General features: G+C 40.7%; 1 protein-coding gene across 1 annotated transcript in view; it reads right to left on the reverse strand.

Moving 5' to 3' along the window:
- LOC125271592 (NACHT, LRR and PYD domains-containing protein 12-like) overlaps positions 1-17993 on the reverse strand; it is a 296158-nt gene that overhangs the window by 133734 nt on the left and 144431 nt on the right. Inside the window, exons 18-20 of the mRNA XM_048195699.1 lie at positions 13307-13353; positions 12654-13221; positions 7343-7389 (exon numbers count right to left, since the gene is read on the reverse strand). Coding sequence (XP_048051656.1) covers positions 7343-7389; positions 12654-13221; positions 13307-13353 — 662 coding nt within the window. The remainder of the gene's footprint in view (positions 1-7342; positions 7390-12653; positions 13222-13306; positions 13354-17993) is intronic.

The following is a 17993-nucleotide window of genomic DNA, read 5'->3' on the forward strand; positions in this document are numbered from 1 at the left end:
CTGAAAAGCTTCAATGCTTCATGAGTCTTCATCTCGCCATCACTAGGTTCTTCCAAAAATATTCAGGAGCCACTTATAGAAGCTTCACTTAATTTATTGCCACACTCAAGTCACAGGTGCAAACAGGTGGAGAAAAAAAATGAAATTAGTAAATAAATAAATCACAAATCAGAGTTCTGGGCCTCAGATGTTTCTCATGGGATTCCTCACCAGAACTGACTCAACATAAATAAATTCACTAATAATCTGCCTGATCTGTCTCAGCTGCTCATCGTACCTAAACACACGAAAAATCTTGAGAAAATGACTAGCAACATGTGCACCATTTTCACTAGTACATTAGATACTGTTGCACCGATGAGATTAAAAAAGGTTAGAGAGAAAATTACTGTACCATGGTACAACAGTATTACTCACGCTATCAAAAGAGAAACTCGTAATCTAGAATGCAAATGGAGACAAACTTGTTTAGAGGTCTTCAGAATCGTGTGGAAAGACACCTCGTAATGATGACTTTATGAATTTCTTTACTGAGAAAATCGAAAGTATCAGAAATGTAAATGTACAACCTTTAACAGAGTTTTATGATTCAGCCTCAATTATCACCCCTCAAGAACAGTTGCAGTGCTTTAAAACTGTAGGACAGGAAGAGGTAAATAAACTTATCACTGCGTCTAAACCAACAACATGTTTATTAGATCCAATACCCACTAAACTACTGAAAGAATTGTTACCTGTAGCAGAAGAGCCTTTTCTCAATATTATCAACTCGTCTTTATCTCTAGGTCACGTCCCCCGACCGTTCAAGCTAGCAGTTATTAAGCCTCTCATTAAGAAACCACAACTAGATCCAAACGTATTAGCAAATTACAGACTCATCTCAAATCTTCCATTTATGTCTAAAATACTAGAAAAAGTGGTGTCGGCCCAATTGTGCTCCTTCTTGCAAAAAAACGCTATCTATGAAAAATTTCAGTCAGGATTCAGATCTCATCATAGCACATACTCCTAGATCAACTACAAAATTACGCTGGTTTAGGCTGTACCTTCCAGACCGTCACAATTTTGTTTATATAAACGGGGAAAAATCTAAGATAACGACAGTAAACTATGGAGTGCTGCAAGGATCAGTGTTAGGCCCTCTGCTATTTTCAATCTACATGCTGCCACTCGGCAATATTATAAGAAAACATGGAATTAGTTTCCACTGCTATGCCGATGATACTCAGTTATATATCTCATCACGACCAGATGAAATCTCTAAATTATCCAAACTGACAGAGTATGTTAAAGAAGTAAAACATTGGATGACTAGTAATTTTCTTCTATTAAATTCAGATAAGACTGAAGTATTATTTATTGGGCCAAAAACCTGTACACAGAATCTCTCAGAGTCTCAGACTACAATCTGCATTTAGAGGGATGTACTGTTACTCCATCCTCGACAGTTAAAGACCTGGGTGTTATATTAGACAGCAACTTGTCCTTTGAAAATCATATTTCATATGTTACAAAAACAGCCTTCTTCCACCTCAGAAACATTGCTAAGATATGGAATATGTTATCTATTTCTGATGCAGAAAAGTTAGTTCATGCTTTCATGACGTCTCGACTAGATTACTGTAATGCATTATTAGCTGGTTGTCCTGCTTCATCAATAAACAAGCTACAATTAGTACAAAATGCAGCTGCTAGAGTTCTTACCAGGTCAAGAAAATATGATCATATAACACCAATTTTATCATCTTTACACTGGTTACCCATTAAGTTCCGTATCGATTATAAAGTATTGCTAATGACCTATAAGGCTCTAAATGGTTTAGCTCCTGTGTACTTAACCGATCTTCTATCGCCCTACAATCCTTCACGCTCTCTAAGGTCACAAAACTCTGGACTTCTGGTTGTACCTAGGATATCTAAGTCTACTAAAGGAGGGAGAGCATTTTCACATTTGGCTCCTATACTCTGGAATAGCCTTCCTGATAATGTTAGGGGCTCAGACTCGCTCACCCAGTTTAAATCTAGATTAAAGACGCATCTCTTTAGCCAAGCATTCACATAATGCATCTCATATCAGATTGCACATGACTTAATGTTATGAACAGCAGCTACGCTAATAATTCTCCATTTGCTTTTCTGTTTTATCTTTGGATGCCCATCCTGCAGTGACTAGAGAGGACATCAGCTTCAGTTTGGATCCAGCCTCTTAAGAAGACCTCAGATGGCACCAACTCCTGCAAGGACTTCAGATGAAATTATATGTATTGTGAAAAGCGCTATACAAATAAATGTGAATTGAGTTGAATTTCATTGCAAAGTTAAAAGTAATTAATATCTTGATAGTCATTGCTGTTTTAGAGCAATTGTACATATAATCAACTTGAGCTAATGGTGTAGAATAGTACAGATGTTCTAAAAGGTAAAGCTCCTCTCTCTGAAGAATTGAGATTAATTCATATTTTATAGCGTCACTGTGCTTATGTATAATGTCACAGATATTTCTCATTCTGTCCTGACTGGTTGAACTGTCATGTCTGATTTTTGACACAGTTTATCTGTAATGATCCCAACAGTTTTAAATCCTTGAATGAGATCTGGCCAATGGTTATCAACAAAATGTGTTTTACCTGCTTCACTATTCAGATGTGACTCGTCTCTCTTAGGATGAATCTGATCAAGTTCATCTTTCTCAATTGTTGCAGTCCAGGCAGTCTTCTGATCCTCTTCTCTAATAAGAGTCATTTGAAGATCATTCTCCAGACGTGTCTTGACCTTGAAGTAGTTTGGGTCAGTTTCTCTTCTGAGTGTGATCCCTTCTTTGGGATGGATAGAGGCACCAGGAACGTTAAGATTGTGGGGCGTTTTCATCCGAAATGGCCTGTCAGGTCTGGGATGCTTGATTGGGCAACTTGATTTTTCATTCTTCTCAACTTTTTCTTTTGCACACTCATCAAATGGAAAAAAGTAGACATGTAGAATGAGAGGAACTTTAGAAAACATGTAGAGAAGAAGGTCGCAGTGTTCATCCACTCGCATTATCCAACTTAATATTAATGTTTTAAGAGAGAAGGATGGTTGGACAATCTTAGCATGGAATCGGGTCAACTGCACAGGTTCTGTGGTTATTCCCTCGTCTTTTACGCTGAGGACTTTTACAGCATCTTTGAGAGAGGGGTCAGACTCTCCTAAACAGGCGTAATGGGGCAGATGAACTTCCTCCAGTTTCCCTGAGATCACCGTCACGTCAATCACTGGACCGATCCGGTTGCACTGCAGCCTCTCCAGCTCTTTGTTGAGGAAGTGTCCATCTACAGTACAGTACTGAAGGGTGACGTCACAGTCACAAACCCATCGCATTCTGGTCTTGACACACTCGTAACGGCCTGGGTCAGTGCTGACCCTGAACTTTGACCCTCCTTCATCTGTACAGGCCGACGGCTCAATCTGAACCCACTGGTCAGAATCAGCTATATGGACACAAGACTGACAGTTCAGCAGTGGGTGAATATTGAGCCCAGAAGGTTTGGGGTCAGAGAACCTGTGAAGAACCAGAAGAAGGAGGAATGAAAGAGTGAGATGGTTTTGAACAATGTACAAAATTCAGTGTTGAATAAACTAATAAATAAAACTTGCCGGTTGACCGGTGACTTCGACTACGTTAGTTAGCATGAACAATGAAAAACACTAAAGTGTTTATTGATCTCAGTTATTGTTCATTTCAATGTTTAGCAAATCATTATTAAAATCACCTGTCAATATTATTTAATGATCTGAACTAACAATGAACAGTTCAATTTTTATTAACTAAAGTTAAAGATTAATACTGCCACAAATGTATTGCTCAGTATTAATGCATTAACAAATGTTAACTAATGGGACCTTACTGTAAAGTGTTATAAACAATTCAAAATCAAGAACATACTAACAGTCTACTATGAAAAAAACCTAAAGAGTAAATCTGTCACAGTTCACACACCTTCTAACAACTGTCGTTGTGGAAAATGTACCATCGTGTAACAATGGCGATCGAGTCGAAAGGGTGGCAGATCCAAAAGCAAGCTTTATTAAAAAAGAGTGAAGTCAAAGGCAGCAGGTCAAACACCAGCAAACAGGATCAGGAGAGGCAGGGCAAGGAGTAGTCAAAAATACAGGCAATGGTCAGGGCAGGCAGCAAACAAGCAAAAACAAGGAGTGAGTCCAGGATCAAAACACATATAGGCCAGGCAGAAAACGGAAAGACATCTACTAGGAAATAAGCCAACAACAGGGAAAACACAGAGCCAACAACGAGGAAAAACACAGGATACAAACGAAAGACAAGGAAGTGCAGCTTATAAAGTGTTCCTGATGGGAAACAGGTCCGTGTCCCCAAAGAGTGGCTTCCAGACATTCCTAAATCTTGGAGCGAGGTGTAGCGGAGGTGGAACAGGGGGCAGAATGGAGGGCCGGGTCCATGGAAAGGAAGACGGCCTGGAAACTGAAACAGGGCAACGGCTAGGGTGAAGAAGGCTGGACAGCCGACCAGGGCAACAGACTTTAAGACCCCCACGGTTGAGCAGACGACCACCAAATCAGTTCAGATTGGCTTGAAGACCACTATGACAGAGCAGATGACCACCATTGCAGATCAGACAGGCTTAAGAACTCCCACGGCAGAGCAGATGACCACCATTGTAGATCAGATGGGCTTTAGAACCCCCACAGCAGAGCAGATGACCACCATTGCAGATCAGACGGGCTTAAGAACTCCCACGGCTGGATAGGGGAATCATAAATATTGAAAACAGTTCTTAGAGCAGGGAACACAGTGAGTTTGTGAATTATCTCTTTGGTGGGGTGGATACAAGACAAGAGTTTATAGATGGCCTCCATGGCCATAACTGGAGAGTTAGAAAGTTCCAATACAGCCTCTGTGGCTGGACTGAGACAGGATGAGAGTTCATCGACTGGGAGTGCGTCACTGGATGCTACCACCGCACAAGGAGCTGAAGCGAGTGCTACTGCTTTGTGAGGTTCTGTAGTATAAGCCACCACCTCTAGGAAAATTGCAGTAGCCGCTGTTACCTCCAAAGGTTCGGCAGCATCAGCCGCCGTCTCTGGAGATTCTGCGGTGGTATACACAGTCCAGATACACCATAGAGCGACCCCCATTATAGGGGGCGTAGAGGACAGAGGAATTATCTCAGGATCAGAAGAGTTAAAATTAGTGGGTTTAGGGATACCAGCTGTGCTTACTGGCACCAGCGGTGGATCTTCCATTCCCTTGATGTCTGATGGCAGGTTCCCCTGACAGAGCATAGGAGGATTGGGGACGTCAACTGCCCTAGGACGTTATGCAGGGATGGGAGACAAGACGTGGAGAAGAAGGTCTAGAAGAGGCTCAAGAAGATCTGATGAGCGGCCAGGGTGAAGAAGGCTGGACAGCCGACCAGGGCAACAGACTTTAAGACCCTCACGGTTGAGCAGACGACCACCAAATCAGTTCAGATTGGCTTGAAGACCACTATGACAGAGCAGATGACCACCATTGCAGATCAGACAGGCTTAAGAACTCCCACGGCGGAGCAGTTGACCACCATTGCAGATCAGACAGGCTTAAGAACTCCCACGGCGGAGCAGTTGACCACCATTGTAGATCAGAATTAGATGAAGGGAACAGAATTACAGTTTAGAGATCATGTGATCAGGAGCTTTTGAGAAATACTGGTAAATCAGTCAGAGACCTTAGAACTCTGAGGAGAGACTTGATGTTGTTTCCAAATAAAGGAAAAAATATTTTTTATTATTGGTATCGGCATCTGTTTTTGGTCAAAAAATGCTGACAAATATCATCATATCAGGTATCAGCAATAGGTGCATTTATATGGAGCATTGTAATCGGTTGTTCCAATCCTAATGAAAATGCTCCATATAAACACCTCAATCAGAATAAAAATGCCCAAACTGAATGAAATTGTAATCGGTTTGAGAGAGGTGGGATAACCCTTTCTATAAACTGAACAAAATAAAAAGTCTGCCATGTAAACGCGTTAAACTGATTACTTTGTGTCTACGTCATCACGTCAAGCGGTCAGGGCTCGTCATAATGCAAAATGTCTGCGGCAAAATCAAACTAGAGTAAAACTGAAAGAACACATTTATTAAAAACACTGAAGGAACTCAGTGAATCATTACTACGAACCTTCATCCACAAACTTCTGCTTTACTGAGGAGGGAGGGGTAGTATTGAGATGCTCGAGAGATGCACAGCCACCAAACAGGTCAGCTTCCTGTTCCCGTCTTTTCCTCATACCATCCAGCAGTAATATGCTTCAAATTTCACGCTGTTGCTTGATTAAGAGCAACACTTTACATTAAACTAGCGCGCATATGAAATAACTGAACTCCATGTTGACAGGAATAAAAGGCGGCAAACAGGACATAAGCTAATGTGCGCCTGTCACAGAGTCATTCAGATTGACGGTACATGTAAACACCATATCGGATTAGATAACGTCTCATGTATACACTCCACTGAATCTTTCAATCGTTATGATTTTAATCGGAATGACAAAAAAAGTGTACATGTAAACATGGCTAAAAATCCAAAATCATGCATCCCTAGTGTTTAGTGATGAATGAAGAACAGAGGATTGAACTATTAATCACAGTCTGGAAAAATCCTTCACTAAGACACAGTATATTTCACTCACCCGGTTGTGTGTGTATCACTGTTGTTTCTCACAGGAGGTTGTTTAATGTCACACAGAGACATGGAGCAGTTATAAGAAACCATAAATCCAGCATAGAGGGGTTCAGTGAATGTGGTGTTGAGTGTGAGTAAGTGTGTGAGTGTGTGTGTGTCAGAGACGCTGTAGAAGGACAGAGTTCCAGCCGACACATCCATATACACTCCTACTCTCTTAGAGGATGAAAGGAGGAAGGGTATATCAGTGCTGTAATATTTGTGATGAAAAGAAAATCCGTTATCAGTGCAGTTTAGACTCCAGGATTTGTCATTAGATCCAAACCAAGAGTGATTCCATATTTTCCTGCTGATTCCTTTATATGTCACTGCTATACGAGCACGTCCACTCCATTCAGCCTCCCAGTAACAGCGTCCAGTCAGACTCTCTCCACACAGAACCTGAGGAACAACAAATCTCTCTGGATGATCAGGATACGGCTGATCCTGAAACACACGTGTCACCTTCCTGTTCTTATCAGACAGAATGAGACTAGTGTTTGCTGTGTTTGGATCCAGTGTGAGATCACAGGCATCTGAACACAAGAAGAGAGAAACATTTCACTAAATGAGACAAATCAACATTAAATCACTAAATGATTGTGTGTGGAGACCTACATTTGTGTAGTTCTGCTGTACTTCTGAACTCTTCACAATGATCCACACTATAAAACACATACATGATTCATGACTAATTTTCTAAAGGTCAGACAAAAAAAAAAAAAAAAAAGAAGCACACACAATCTGTTCTGTGACACAAACTTAGTTCACACAAAAATGATCAATTATTTAGTCTGATGTTGTTCTGAACCTGTATGACTTACATAAAACATAAAGACATCTCAGTTTTGTGAAAACTAAAGTCATACAGGTTTTCAGTGCCATGAAGGTAAAGTAATAGAACTAAAACTTAGAAATCAATATGTAACTTGGGAGAATACAGTTTAAATGTCATGGATTATTTATTTTATTATGCGCTGCCTACAGGTCATGAGATCTGAAAATTGGATATTTTGGCCAATAACCTATGAACAATTTGTCAAGATTATGGTGTCTATGGATTCCTTGGGTCATTCCAAATCCGAAGATTTCAATTTTGTTAATATCGGATGAACCGTCATAAATTGTGATATCTTTTAAAGGTGTCCTAGAACCCTTTTTCACAAGATGTAATATAAGTCTAAGGTGTCCCCTGAATGTGTCTGTGAAGTTTCAGCTCAAAATACCCCATAGATTTTTTTATTATTCAATCGAGCCCCCAAGCTTGAAACTCTATAATACATTGGATAAATAAAGTTCGCACAGCTAATATAACCCTCAAAATGGATCTTTACAAAGTGTTCATCATGCAGCATGTCTAATCGTGTAAGTATGGTATTTATTTGGATGTTTACATTTGATTCTGAATGAGTTTGATAGTGCTCCGTGGCTAAAGCTAACATTACACACTGTTGGAGAGATTTATAAAGAATGAAGTTGTGTTTATGAATTATACAAACTGCAAGTGTTTAAAAATTAAAATAATGATGTCTCTGGTCTCTGTGAATACAGTAAGAAATGATGGTAACTTTAACCACATTTAACAGTACAAAAAATTACAAAAATGTGTAAGACTTGATTTTCCTGCTAAACAAAAATAGAGATCAAGCATCCTGCAATAAAGCAATAAAACTCATTTGGAGAGAAGATTTCAAAGAAGCAGTAAAGGACAACGTCTTGCCCTAACCCCAAAAGGACAATGCCTCCCCCGCCACACACACACACACACACACACACACACACAAACACACAAACACACCTTCCCTTCCCCCTGACTCAAGTCACTGAATATTCTTCAAGACATATAATGTAACTTGTATATATATTGTTTTTCCCTTTCATGTTTGGTATCATTTTAAATGTCTCAGTGCGATTGGTAAAATGGTCTCAGTTTCACAGCAGTCACTTGTATTATGAAGAAGATTGAAAACTAAGGAAAATTCTGTCCTCTTTTTGGGTGGTGCTTTTTGTGAAATCCCACTCCTCTCCCCTAAAACAGGTGTTGATGTAATAAAAATTTACAATCCTTTTGTTCTGTTCCTGGTATAAAACGTAAAGTGCAAAGCAGTCAGGGGGGATCTTCTGTAGCCAGAGGCCCCCATACAGGGATGGGTGAATGTCTGAAGCCATTCACACATCACTGTGTGTATATGCATTACTTTGAGTAATCGATGTTATGCATTTATCATTTCTGAATTGGCTTTAATTGGTTATTTGTGTAATTGGCACGATACACTTTTTTCTGACAAATAAAATGTTATATTTGATTTACTCTGGATTCTCCTGATATCATTATTACCAGTAAATTATGGGAGGCTAATGCTGCCGTAAATCTGTGTCCAGGGTAGAACAACCTGAAGGCGCATGAATGAAGGAGCAGTAGGCACTTCATCTGAAGACCTTTTTATTTCTGTTTTACCGCTGATTAAGCAAGTTGTATGGAAGTGGCTAAATTAAAATACACTTTTGTTCGAGTGAGCAGTAGGCAACCGACTAAAGGTTTTAGCCAACTTATTACACCCTCTGACGAAGATCAGACTGGCGAGTTTATGTCCGTGATTTTACCGCAAAATCCCGGGGCGAGTATCTCTGTGCGGCATCGGGTCCCTGATGAAAGAATAATTGAAATATGGGATACCCAGAATCATCAAATATCTAAATTAATGCATAACTAATGATTCATTTCTAATTGGAAACACAACCTAAGAGTAATAATCATTTGAAATTGGAGTCAGATTAAACAAGTGAAAATAAGTGAACATTCAGAGGCGCTGAAAAGGCATACCTGTTAACCTTCGCCCAGGTCGTCGGATTCCGTTTTTGGGCCGATGGGAGGTTCCTTACAAATGCTACTACTCAGTCATGTATTCGGCTACAGTAAAGCTTTCATCAGGATAAAACTGAAAGCTAACAAACTGCAGTGACAGCATATCTAAACACTTTGACACAAATACTAAATGAAATACCATTAATAAACGTCCTTCAAAAGCCGAGATTGCAGCTCTTCATCTGGGTCTGATTCAGCTCAATTTGATACAGCAATATAGGCACTTTTATTTACATTTCCACTGAAGCACTACCTACGAATGGTAAGGGGCGTGGCGTTTCCAGACGCTTCAGAGAATTATGATACACTGGGCCAGCTACCAACCTGCTAACCAATCTGAGCACATTGCGTATTTCAGAGGAAGTGGCTTCATAGAACCAGGAAGTCAAACGAGCTGTTCATATGACAGTGGAAACAGAGGTGTAAAAATAAAAAATAAAGGTAAAATATAAGACTGAGCTTCTCGTCTTCCCTGCCAATCCGACTCTAAATCACGATTTCAGCATCCAGCTAGGCACATCCTCAATTACCACATCAAATTCGGCCAGAAATCTTGGAGTAATCCTTGATGACCAACTGACCTTCAAAGACCACATTGCAAAGACAGCTCGGTCATGCCGATTTGCACTTTACAACTTCAGGAAAATCAGGCCCTTCCTAACAGAACCTTCCTGGACCCTTAACTTCTGGTCCAGGCTCTGGTCATTTCTAGGCTTGATTACTGCAATGCACTTCTGGCTGGACTGCCATCATGCACAATCAAGCCTCTACAAATGATTCAGAACGCAGCAGCACGTCTTGTCTTCAACGAGCCCAAAAGAGCCCACGTCACGCCTCTCTTCATCTCTCTTCACTGGCTACCACTTGCTGCTCGCATCAAATTCAAGGCGTTGACGCTTGCTTACAGATCCACCACAGGCTCAGCACCCTCCTACTTCCACTCACTCTTACGAGTCTATACTCCCACCAGAAACCTGCGCTCATTAAAGGAGCGAAGGCTTGTGGTACCATCACAGAGAGGCACGAAATCACTTTCCAGAACATTCTCATTCACTTATCCTTGCTGGTGGAATGATCTTCCTGCCTTCATCCGGAATGCGGAATCCCTGCCAATATTCAAAAGACAGCTGAAAACCCATCTCTTTCGTGAGCACTTAACCTCATCTTAAAAAAAAAAAAAAAATAAATAAATAAATAAATAAAAAATTCTTATACCTATCCTTTCACTTCCTCTCTATTGTATCTTAGGATAATCTGAGCACTGCCTATAACTTGTATTATGAGCACTTCTTGTCTATTTGCCTCGTCATGTCGTCAATCGCTTGTTGTATTCCTCACTTGTAAGTCGCTTTGGATAAAAGCGTCTGCCAAATGAATAAATGTAAATGTAAATATGAAAAATACAGCGTTTTCAAAAAACAAAGCATTAAGACATGTTAAACTGTGCCCCAAAAACACAATCGAGCCTAGAAAAAAAAACGCTGAACCACCCCTTTAAATAATTGGATATATATCCACAAAAATTCGTACCTGAGAAGTTTCAACACAGTGCCACCTAGTGTTCCACAGATAAAACAATATTTGCAAAAACGGTTATAACTTTTGAAAACATTGTCCAATTTGTATTGTTTGTCATTTAATTCCCTGGCTTGTGCCGATTCCGACGATGTGTCATTTGTCATTTTCCTTAAATGTACCTGTCCTCCATTTTAAAGTAAATGAAAAACAGTTGTTTTGCTACTCCTCCTACACATGTTGTTCAATTTTGTCCAAAATCAGCTCAGATGATCTTTGGAATGAGCCGCACAGAAATGACTGAACAGATTTTTGATGTCCGCTACCGTTCCCAAGGTATTTATCTCTGAATGTGACCTTGCTTGTGTTTTATTGTCTTATGTAGGTTAGCTTAGCATGCTAATTCCTTAACATGCTAACCAGTTGACATTCTTTCTAATATGGCTCTCCAGCTATCAGGTTATCCATAAGCTTCATTAGCATTAAATTAGCTTAGCATGCTAATCTGGTTAACATGCTAAGTAATGCTTTTTTTGTATTCTCTTTCTCACACTAAATGTTCTCTTCAACAGCCAATATGCTTCCTCAAGTAGCTCAATGTGTAAAGCCACCTTATACAAAGATAGTGGATTTTAATCTAGGGTGGAGTGGTTTTATGAAATTGTATGTTTTGATACCTTTATTGCCTCTTGGATTAGAAATAAATGTTTTGTATTCACGCTGTGTCATTCTCATTTTAGTTCATTCTGACATTTGATATTCAACAGTGTTTTGCATCTGCCTGCATTGACAACATTTTCTTTAAGAGCCGCTGTGCAGCCAAAATTATATACCAGTTATCACCGTAAAGCTGATTTGACACAATCTGCATTGTAAAAAGCGCTTTATAAATAAAGGTGACTTGACTTGATCAATAATTCTGAACCTGAATTGTTCATAGGTTATTGGCCAAAATATCCAATTTTCAGATCTCATGACCTGTAGGCAGCGCATAATAAAATAAATAATCCATGACATTTAAACTGTATTCTGTATTCATGTTCATCTAATTGCTGCAGTCTTTTTGCTCCGTATTAAGCTACAGCCCCTTCAGTGGCTTGGTCCTGCGTCGGTATTGGCATCTGCTATCGGCCAAAATATGCTGACAAATATGGGCATATCAGGTATCAGCAAAAAATCTAATATCATGCATCCCTTGTGTTTAGTGATGAATGAAGAACAGAGGATTGAACTATTAATCACAGTCTGGAAAAATCCTTCACTAAGACACAATATATTTCACTAGGGCTGCACGATATATCGCATGAGATTGTCACGCGCATTTCGTCAGTAAAGCCGGTTCCCTGATTAACGCTAAATCGCCATCACCTGCTTTCAAATGGAGCGGCATTTAATAGACAGAGCCGTAGATCACTGAAAAGCCACGCAATATCGCGTTCATTATCGAAGGCGATTCATCTTTTAGCGGTAATCAGGGAACCGGCTTTACTGACGAAATGCGCGTGACAATCTCATGCGATATATCGTGCAGCCCTATATTTCACTCACCCGGTTGTGTGTGTATCACTGTTGTTTCTCACAGGAGGCTGTTTAATGTCACACAGAGACACTGAGGAATCAGGATAAAGCCTAAATCCAGCATAGAGGGGTTCAGTGAATGTGGTGTTGAATGTGTGTAAGTGTGTGAGAGTGTGTGTGTCAGAGACGCTGTAGAAGGACAGAGTGCTGGCCGACACGTCCACATACACTCCTACTCTATTAGAGGATGAACGAATGAAACGCAGCTCAGTTATGTTCTTATTGTGACAGACAGTTAGTCTTTTACCAAAGCAGTCCAGACTCCAGGATTTGTCATTAGATCCAAACATACAGTCAATCAATCCTTTCCTACTGATTCCTTTATAGGCCACTGCTATACGAGCACGTCCACTCCATTCAGCCTCCCAGTAACAGCGTCCAGTCAGACTCTCTCCACACAGAACCTGAGAAACATCAAATCTCTCTGGATGATCAGGATACGGCTGATGATCTTCCACATATGTGATCTTCTTGTTCTCCTCAGACAGAATGAGACGAGCGTATGCTGTGTTTGGATCCAGTGTGAGATCACAGGCATCTGAACACAAGAAGAGAGAATCATTTCACTAAATGAGGCAAATCAGCATCAAATCACTAAATGATTGTGTGTAGACTAGACCTACATTTGTATACTCCTGCTGTAATTCTGAACTCTCCACAATGATCCACACTATAAAACACAAACATTATTCATGAATAATTTTCTAAAGGTCAGACAAAAAGGAACAAGAAACACACACACACACAAACTGTTCTGTGACACAAACTTAGTTCAGACAAATATGATCGAACATTTAGTCTGATGTTGTTCCAAACCTGTATGACTTACTTTCCTTTGTGGAACATAATATATACAGGGTGAATTAATAGTGACAGAATGTGCATGTTATCAAGCACAACTGCTGATCTTTGTGTAATTTAGGATGATCATAGGACAGAAGCTCCTGATGCAGCATCTTTTGTGGTTGTTAAGTGATGGGTGTATCAAAAAGGCACAAGGACAAAGGCGAATACGGGAAGTAGTATTTAATCAATCAAGCAAACAAAGGAAACTTAAAATAATGAATGGGACACAGGTGAATCAAATGATTAAACAAACAGAATGAGGAAAAATAGGTCACAAAAAAACACAACATGACAGATCGTCCCCTCCCACCTGTGAGCAGAGGGAGCCAGATGATGACCCAGGCCACAGTCAGCAAGAGGGTGGAGCCATGGAGGAGACTTGGTGGAACGAGCCAGGGGTGCTTTCTCCTGCAACGCTGCCAGCCGTGGTGGAGAACCAGACTGAGCTGAAGAGACACAGAGCCTGGGTGACACTGAAGGTCCGGAGGGCCAAGGTGGAGCTGACAGCCAATGAAATAGAGGCGGAGATGGGGATACGAAAGACCACTGTGGAGCTAGTGCGACCAAGGATAATGGAGGAGCTGGAGGGAAGGCGGAGCCCGGCGGAGCCAGAAGGATTGGAAGGCAGAGGTGCAGCCGGCAGCCAGAAATCCCGAGGTGGTACCACAGTAATGCCTGACCAAGGCGCAACCGGTGAGATGAGGAAGCCTGGTGGAGCGGGTGGGATGATGTGCCACGGTGGAGCTGAGGGCGCAATGAGCCAAGTCGAAACTGATGGATCAAAGGACCCAGGTGGAGTCTGGGTTTCTGTGGCTGGAGGAGAAGACAGGGGATCCTCACGCCAAGGCCAGCCTGGAGACTGGAAGCACCACGGGGAATCCGCAGTACTGCGAGGAGGAGACGAGGGGTAGACAGGAACCAGAGGAGTAGCAGATATAGAAATAGGCTGGTCAAATAGAGGAGGGGGGAAAGGGAGGCTGGGCGGGTATCTGCAGACATAAGAGGTGCTGGAGATAAGTGGGGCACAGAAGATACAGGGGTCACTGGAGATACTTTGAGCACAGGAAATACAGGGGTCACTGGAGATACTGAAGCACAGGAGATACAGTGGTTGTTGGAGATACAGGGGTCACTGGAGATACTTGAAGTATAGGAGATACAGGGGTCACTGGAGATACTTGAAGCATAGGAGATACAGGGGTCACTGGAGATACTTGAAGCATAGGAGATACAGGAATTGCTGGAGAAACTTGAAGCACAGGAGATACAGGGGTCGCTGGAGATACTTGGAGCACAGGAGATACAGGGGTCGCTGGAGATACTTGAAGCACAGGACATACAGTGGTTGCTGGAGATACTTGGAGCACAGGAGATACAGAGGTCACTAGAGATACTTGAAGCATAGGAGATACAGGGGTCACTGGAGATACTTGAAGCACAGGAGATACAGGGGTTACTGGAGATACAGGGGTCACTGGAGATACTTGAAGCACAGGAGATACAGGGGATACTGGAGATACAGGGGTCACTGGAGATACTTGAATCATAGGAGATACAGGGGTCGCTGGAGATACAGGGCTGAAAGACATAGGGGTGTCTGCATAAATAACCTCGGTAAACCAGTCTATTAAATCCTCTAAATAACCAAATTGTCTCCCAGTGTCCACATTGCACTCACACGCAGTGGCGGGAGTGTGGGTGGGGCGTCCTTCCGGAGCCCTCAAGCTCCACTAAAACTCCCTCGGGGATGGGCGTTGTTGCTGACTCGCGTACCTGGTCAGACATCATAACGGACTCTTGCTCCGGGGTGAAACACGGCTCAGCAGGGCTTGCTGGCACTTTCTCCGTGGCAGGCGCAGGCTCCGGAATCAGGCTTTAGCTCCATCTGGCTGGGCGTAAGCTGACTGGGAGCTGGGTTAGGTAGAGTGGTGCTGATAGGCTCTGCTGGGCCGATGGTGAATGCTGAGTTGTTGTTTAACAGCACCCAATCCACACATGCGGTGAAATCTTCACGAGGACCGCTCCCTGGGAGGCGTGCCCGGGACCGCTAGCTGAGGCTGGAGATGAAGAACACACAGAGCAAGCAGTCAGGATAGTGTGTGAGGCACGCCAACTCCAAAAATTCCATGGTGTGTAACTCCAGGGAGCGGTCCTTCTGCTCCAGGCATAATAGGGCAACCGCAGGGTTCATAGTGACGAAAAAATAAATAAACTAAAGAAAACACCGCAATATAAACTGTGTTGGTGAGTTCTTCTGTTATGTGACGTGTGTATCAATAAGGCACAAGGACGAAGGCGAATACGAGGAGTAGTATTTAATGATAGGAACAGGCAGAAAACTCAAAATACACAGATAGTGATAGTGGGTTTGAATCTAGGGTGGAGTGGTTTTATGAAATTTTGTGTTTTGATTCCTTTATTGCCTCTTAGATTAGAAATAAATGTTTTGTATTCATGCTGTGTTCATTCTCATTTTGGTTCATTCTGACATTTGATATTCAACAGTGGTTTTATCTGCCTGCATTGACACCATTGTTTAAGAGCTGCTATGCATTATAAAAAGTGCTATATAAATAAAGGTGACTTGTATGGGATCAGATTCCCGCCAATAGTATTGCGGTCAAGGATCAAAAAATAATAAGCGTGAATCAAAAATTTAAAAACACATGTAAAAATATATGGCACAAACTTAAAAAAATAATGCAAAATGATCGGAATGGCAAAGAATGTGGTCACGGATCAAAATGTAATAAGCGTAAATCAAAAAATTAAAAGCATGTTTCAGAAAATAACAAGCATGAATCGAAATTTTAAACACATCAAAAATGATATTGCACAAATCTTAAACTTGTGTTTATGTGTTCTTAAAAGATGTTTTCCTTGCTTTTATTACTCTTTTCTTTCTGCTTTCTTACATTTTCTGCTCATATTTTACTCTTTTGTGCGCTTGTGCTGTTTTTCTCTTTGCTCTTCTTTCTACGTTTTGCTTTTGCATTTCCAAATGTTGCAGTTCGAGTTTCATGTAAATTAGGCCGGGCTTAAGTGCCACCATTGGTCCACTAGTTCTAGATTGACAGCTCCTCCTCTAGCAAATCAATCGAAGAGAGGGAGATGACATCACTTCAGTGTGAATCATGGCTACTGATGCTCACACTCACACAGGAGAAGATAACCATCACAGCTGGCAATTTCCGAGCTGGGGTAAACTGCCTGAGCAAATCGCGCTACACACTGCCATTCTATACCTGCACATTTAGCACTGACTAGCATGAAGAACAGCCTGGCACAAAACGGGCATAAATATCAATTTAAGATTCAAACTCTTGATACAAAACATAGCCTACCTTTTGTGAGTTCTTGTTTTTAATGTTGATAACATTATACGAGCAAGAATGCAAATCCAAATATCTACACAACAGTTCAACAAGTAATATTAAGTGTTATTCTTCACAGTATTGTCAGTATTTGCACTATTTTCCAATGAAAACAACAGCAGGATTACAACACGAGAACGAATCTGCAACTTTGAATGAATTGTTTGTGAAAGTCATGATTCAATGATTCATTCATAAATACAGTCACTTGCTTCTTTGAATGAATGACTTGATGATGACTCACACATTAAGACAGTGACTTACCGTCGATCTACTGCCGGTTTTAGTATTTAACATAATCACTTTTCACGTTTTTAGCAATGCATATTTCTCTATTGAACATTTTTTTTTAATTTAAAACATTATTAATGTTGTAATGTATTCATGAAGATTAAACACTGCACTAGAAAGGCAATTTAGGGGGCAAATATTGTACCTTAATGGAAAATTTACAATCTAAGTGGAAGAGAGGGGGTACGCAGAAGGATGCAATGTCTCAGGGGGTACTCCACTCTGAAAAGTTTGGAACTGGTTTAGATCATTGTATATTGCTCGTAATTGTAAACTGTGCATATTTTGTCATGTATTGTTTTCCTGTGAACAGATTTATAGATTTTGTCTTCCTTGTACAGTATGTCATTGACATGGGTGTTGGTTTATGAATTTGATCACATTTTAACACTGAGATTATAAAATTATAAAGTTAAGCAATAGCCTTCACATCAGTGTTTTCCCCAATATTAGAACAATTGAAAATATTTATTGAGCTGTTGTATAAATCAATATAGCTGTATGTTAATTTTGAGTGTGTTTTTGCACTATTTTGATGAAAGGAGTATCAAACAAAGTCACAGCAGAACAGCTTCGCTAGTCTCTGAGCAACACAGCAGTGTTTCATTAATGAATTCCAGATGATGTTGTCTATCCCTGATCTATACATTTGTTTTTATTTATTTATATTTAAAACATTAATCTTATAGTATTGTGCAATTATGTAGTTGTAAATAAACACAATAAATGTGTGAATAAATCACTGCATATCAAATTCACCTGGTTTCTGTATCTTCTCTGTAACACTATCGTAGTCAAT

This window comes from Megalobrama amblycephala, linkage group LG7 (assembly GCF_018812025.1).
Source record: "Megalobrama amblycephala isolate DHTTF-2021 linkage group LG7, ASM1881202v1, whole genome shotgun sequence".
In the NCBI taxonomy this organism is placed as follows: Eukaryota; Metazoa; Chordata; class Actinopteri; order Cypriniformes; family Xenocyprididae; genus Megalobrama; species Megalobrama amblycephala.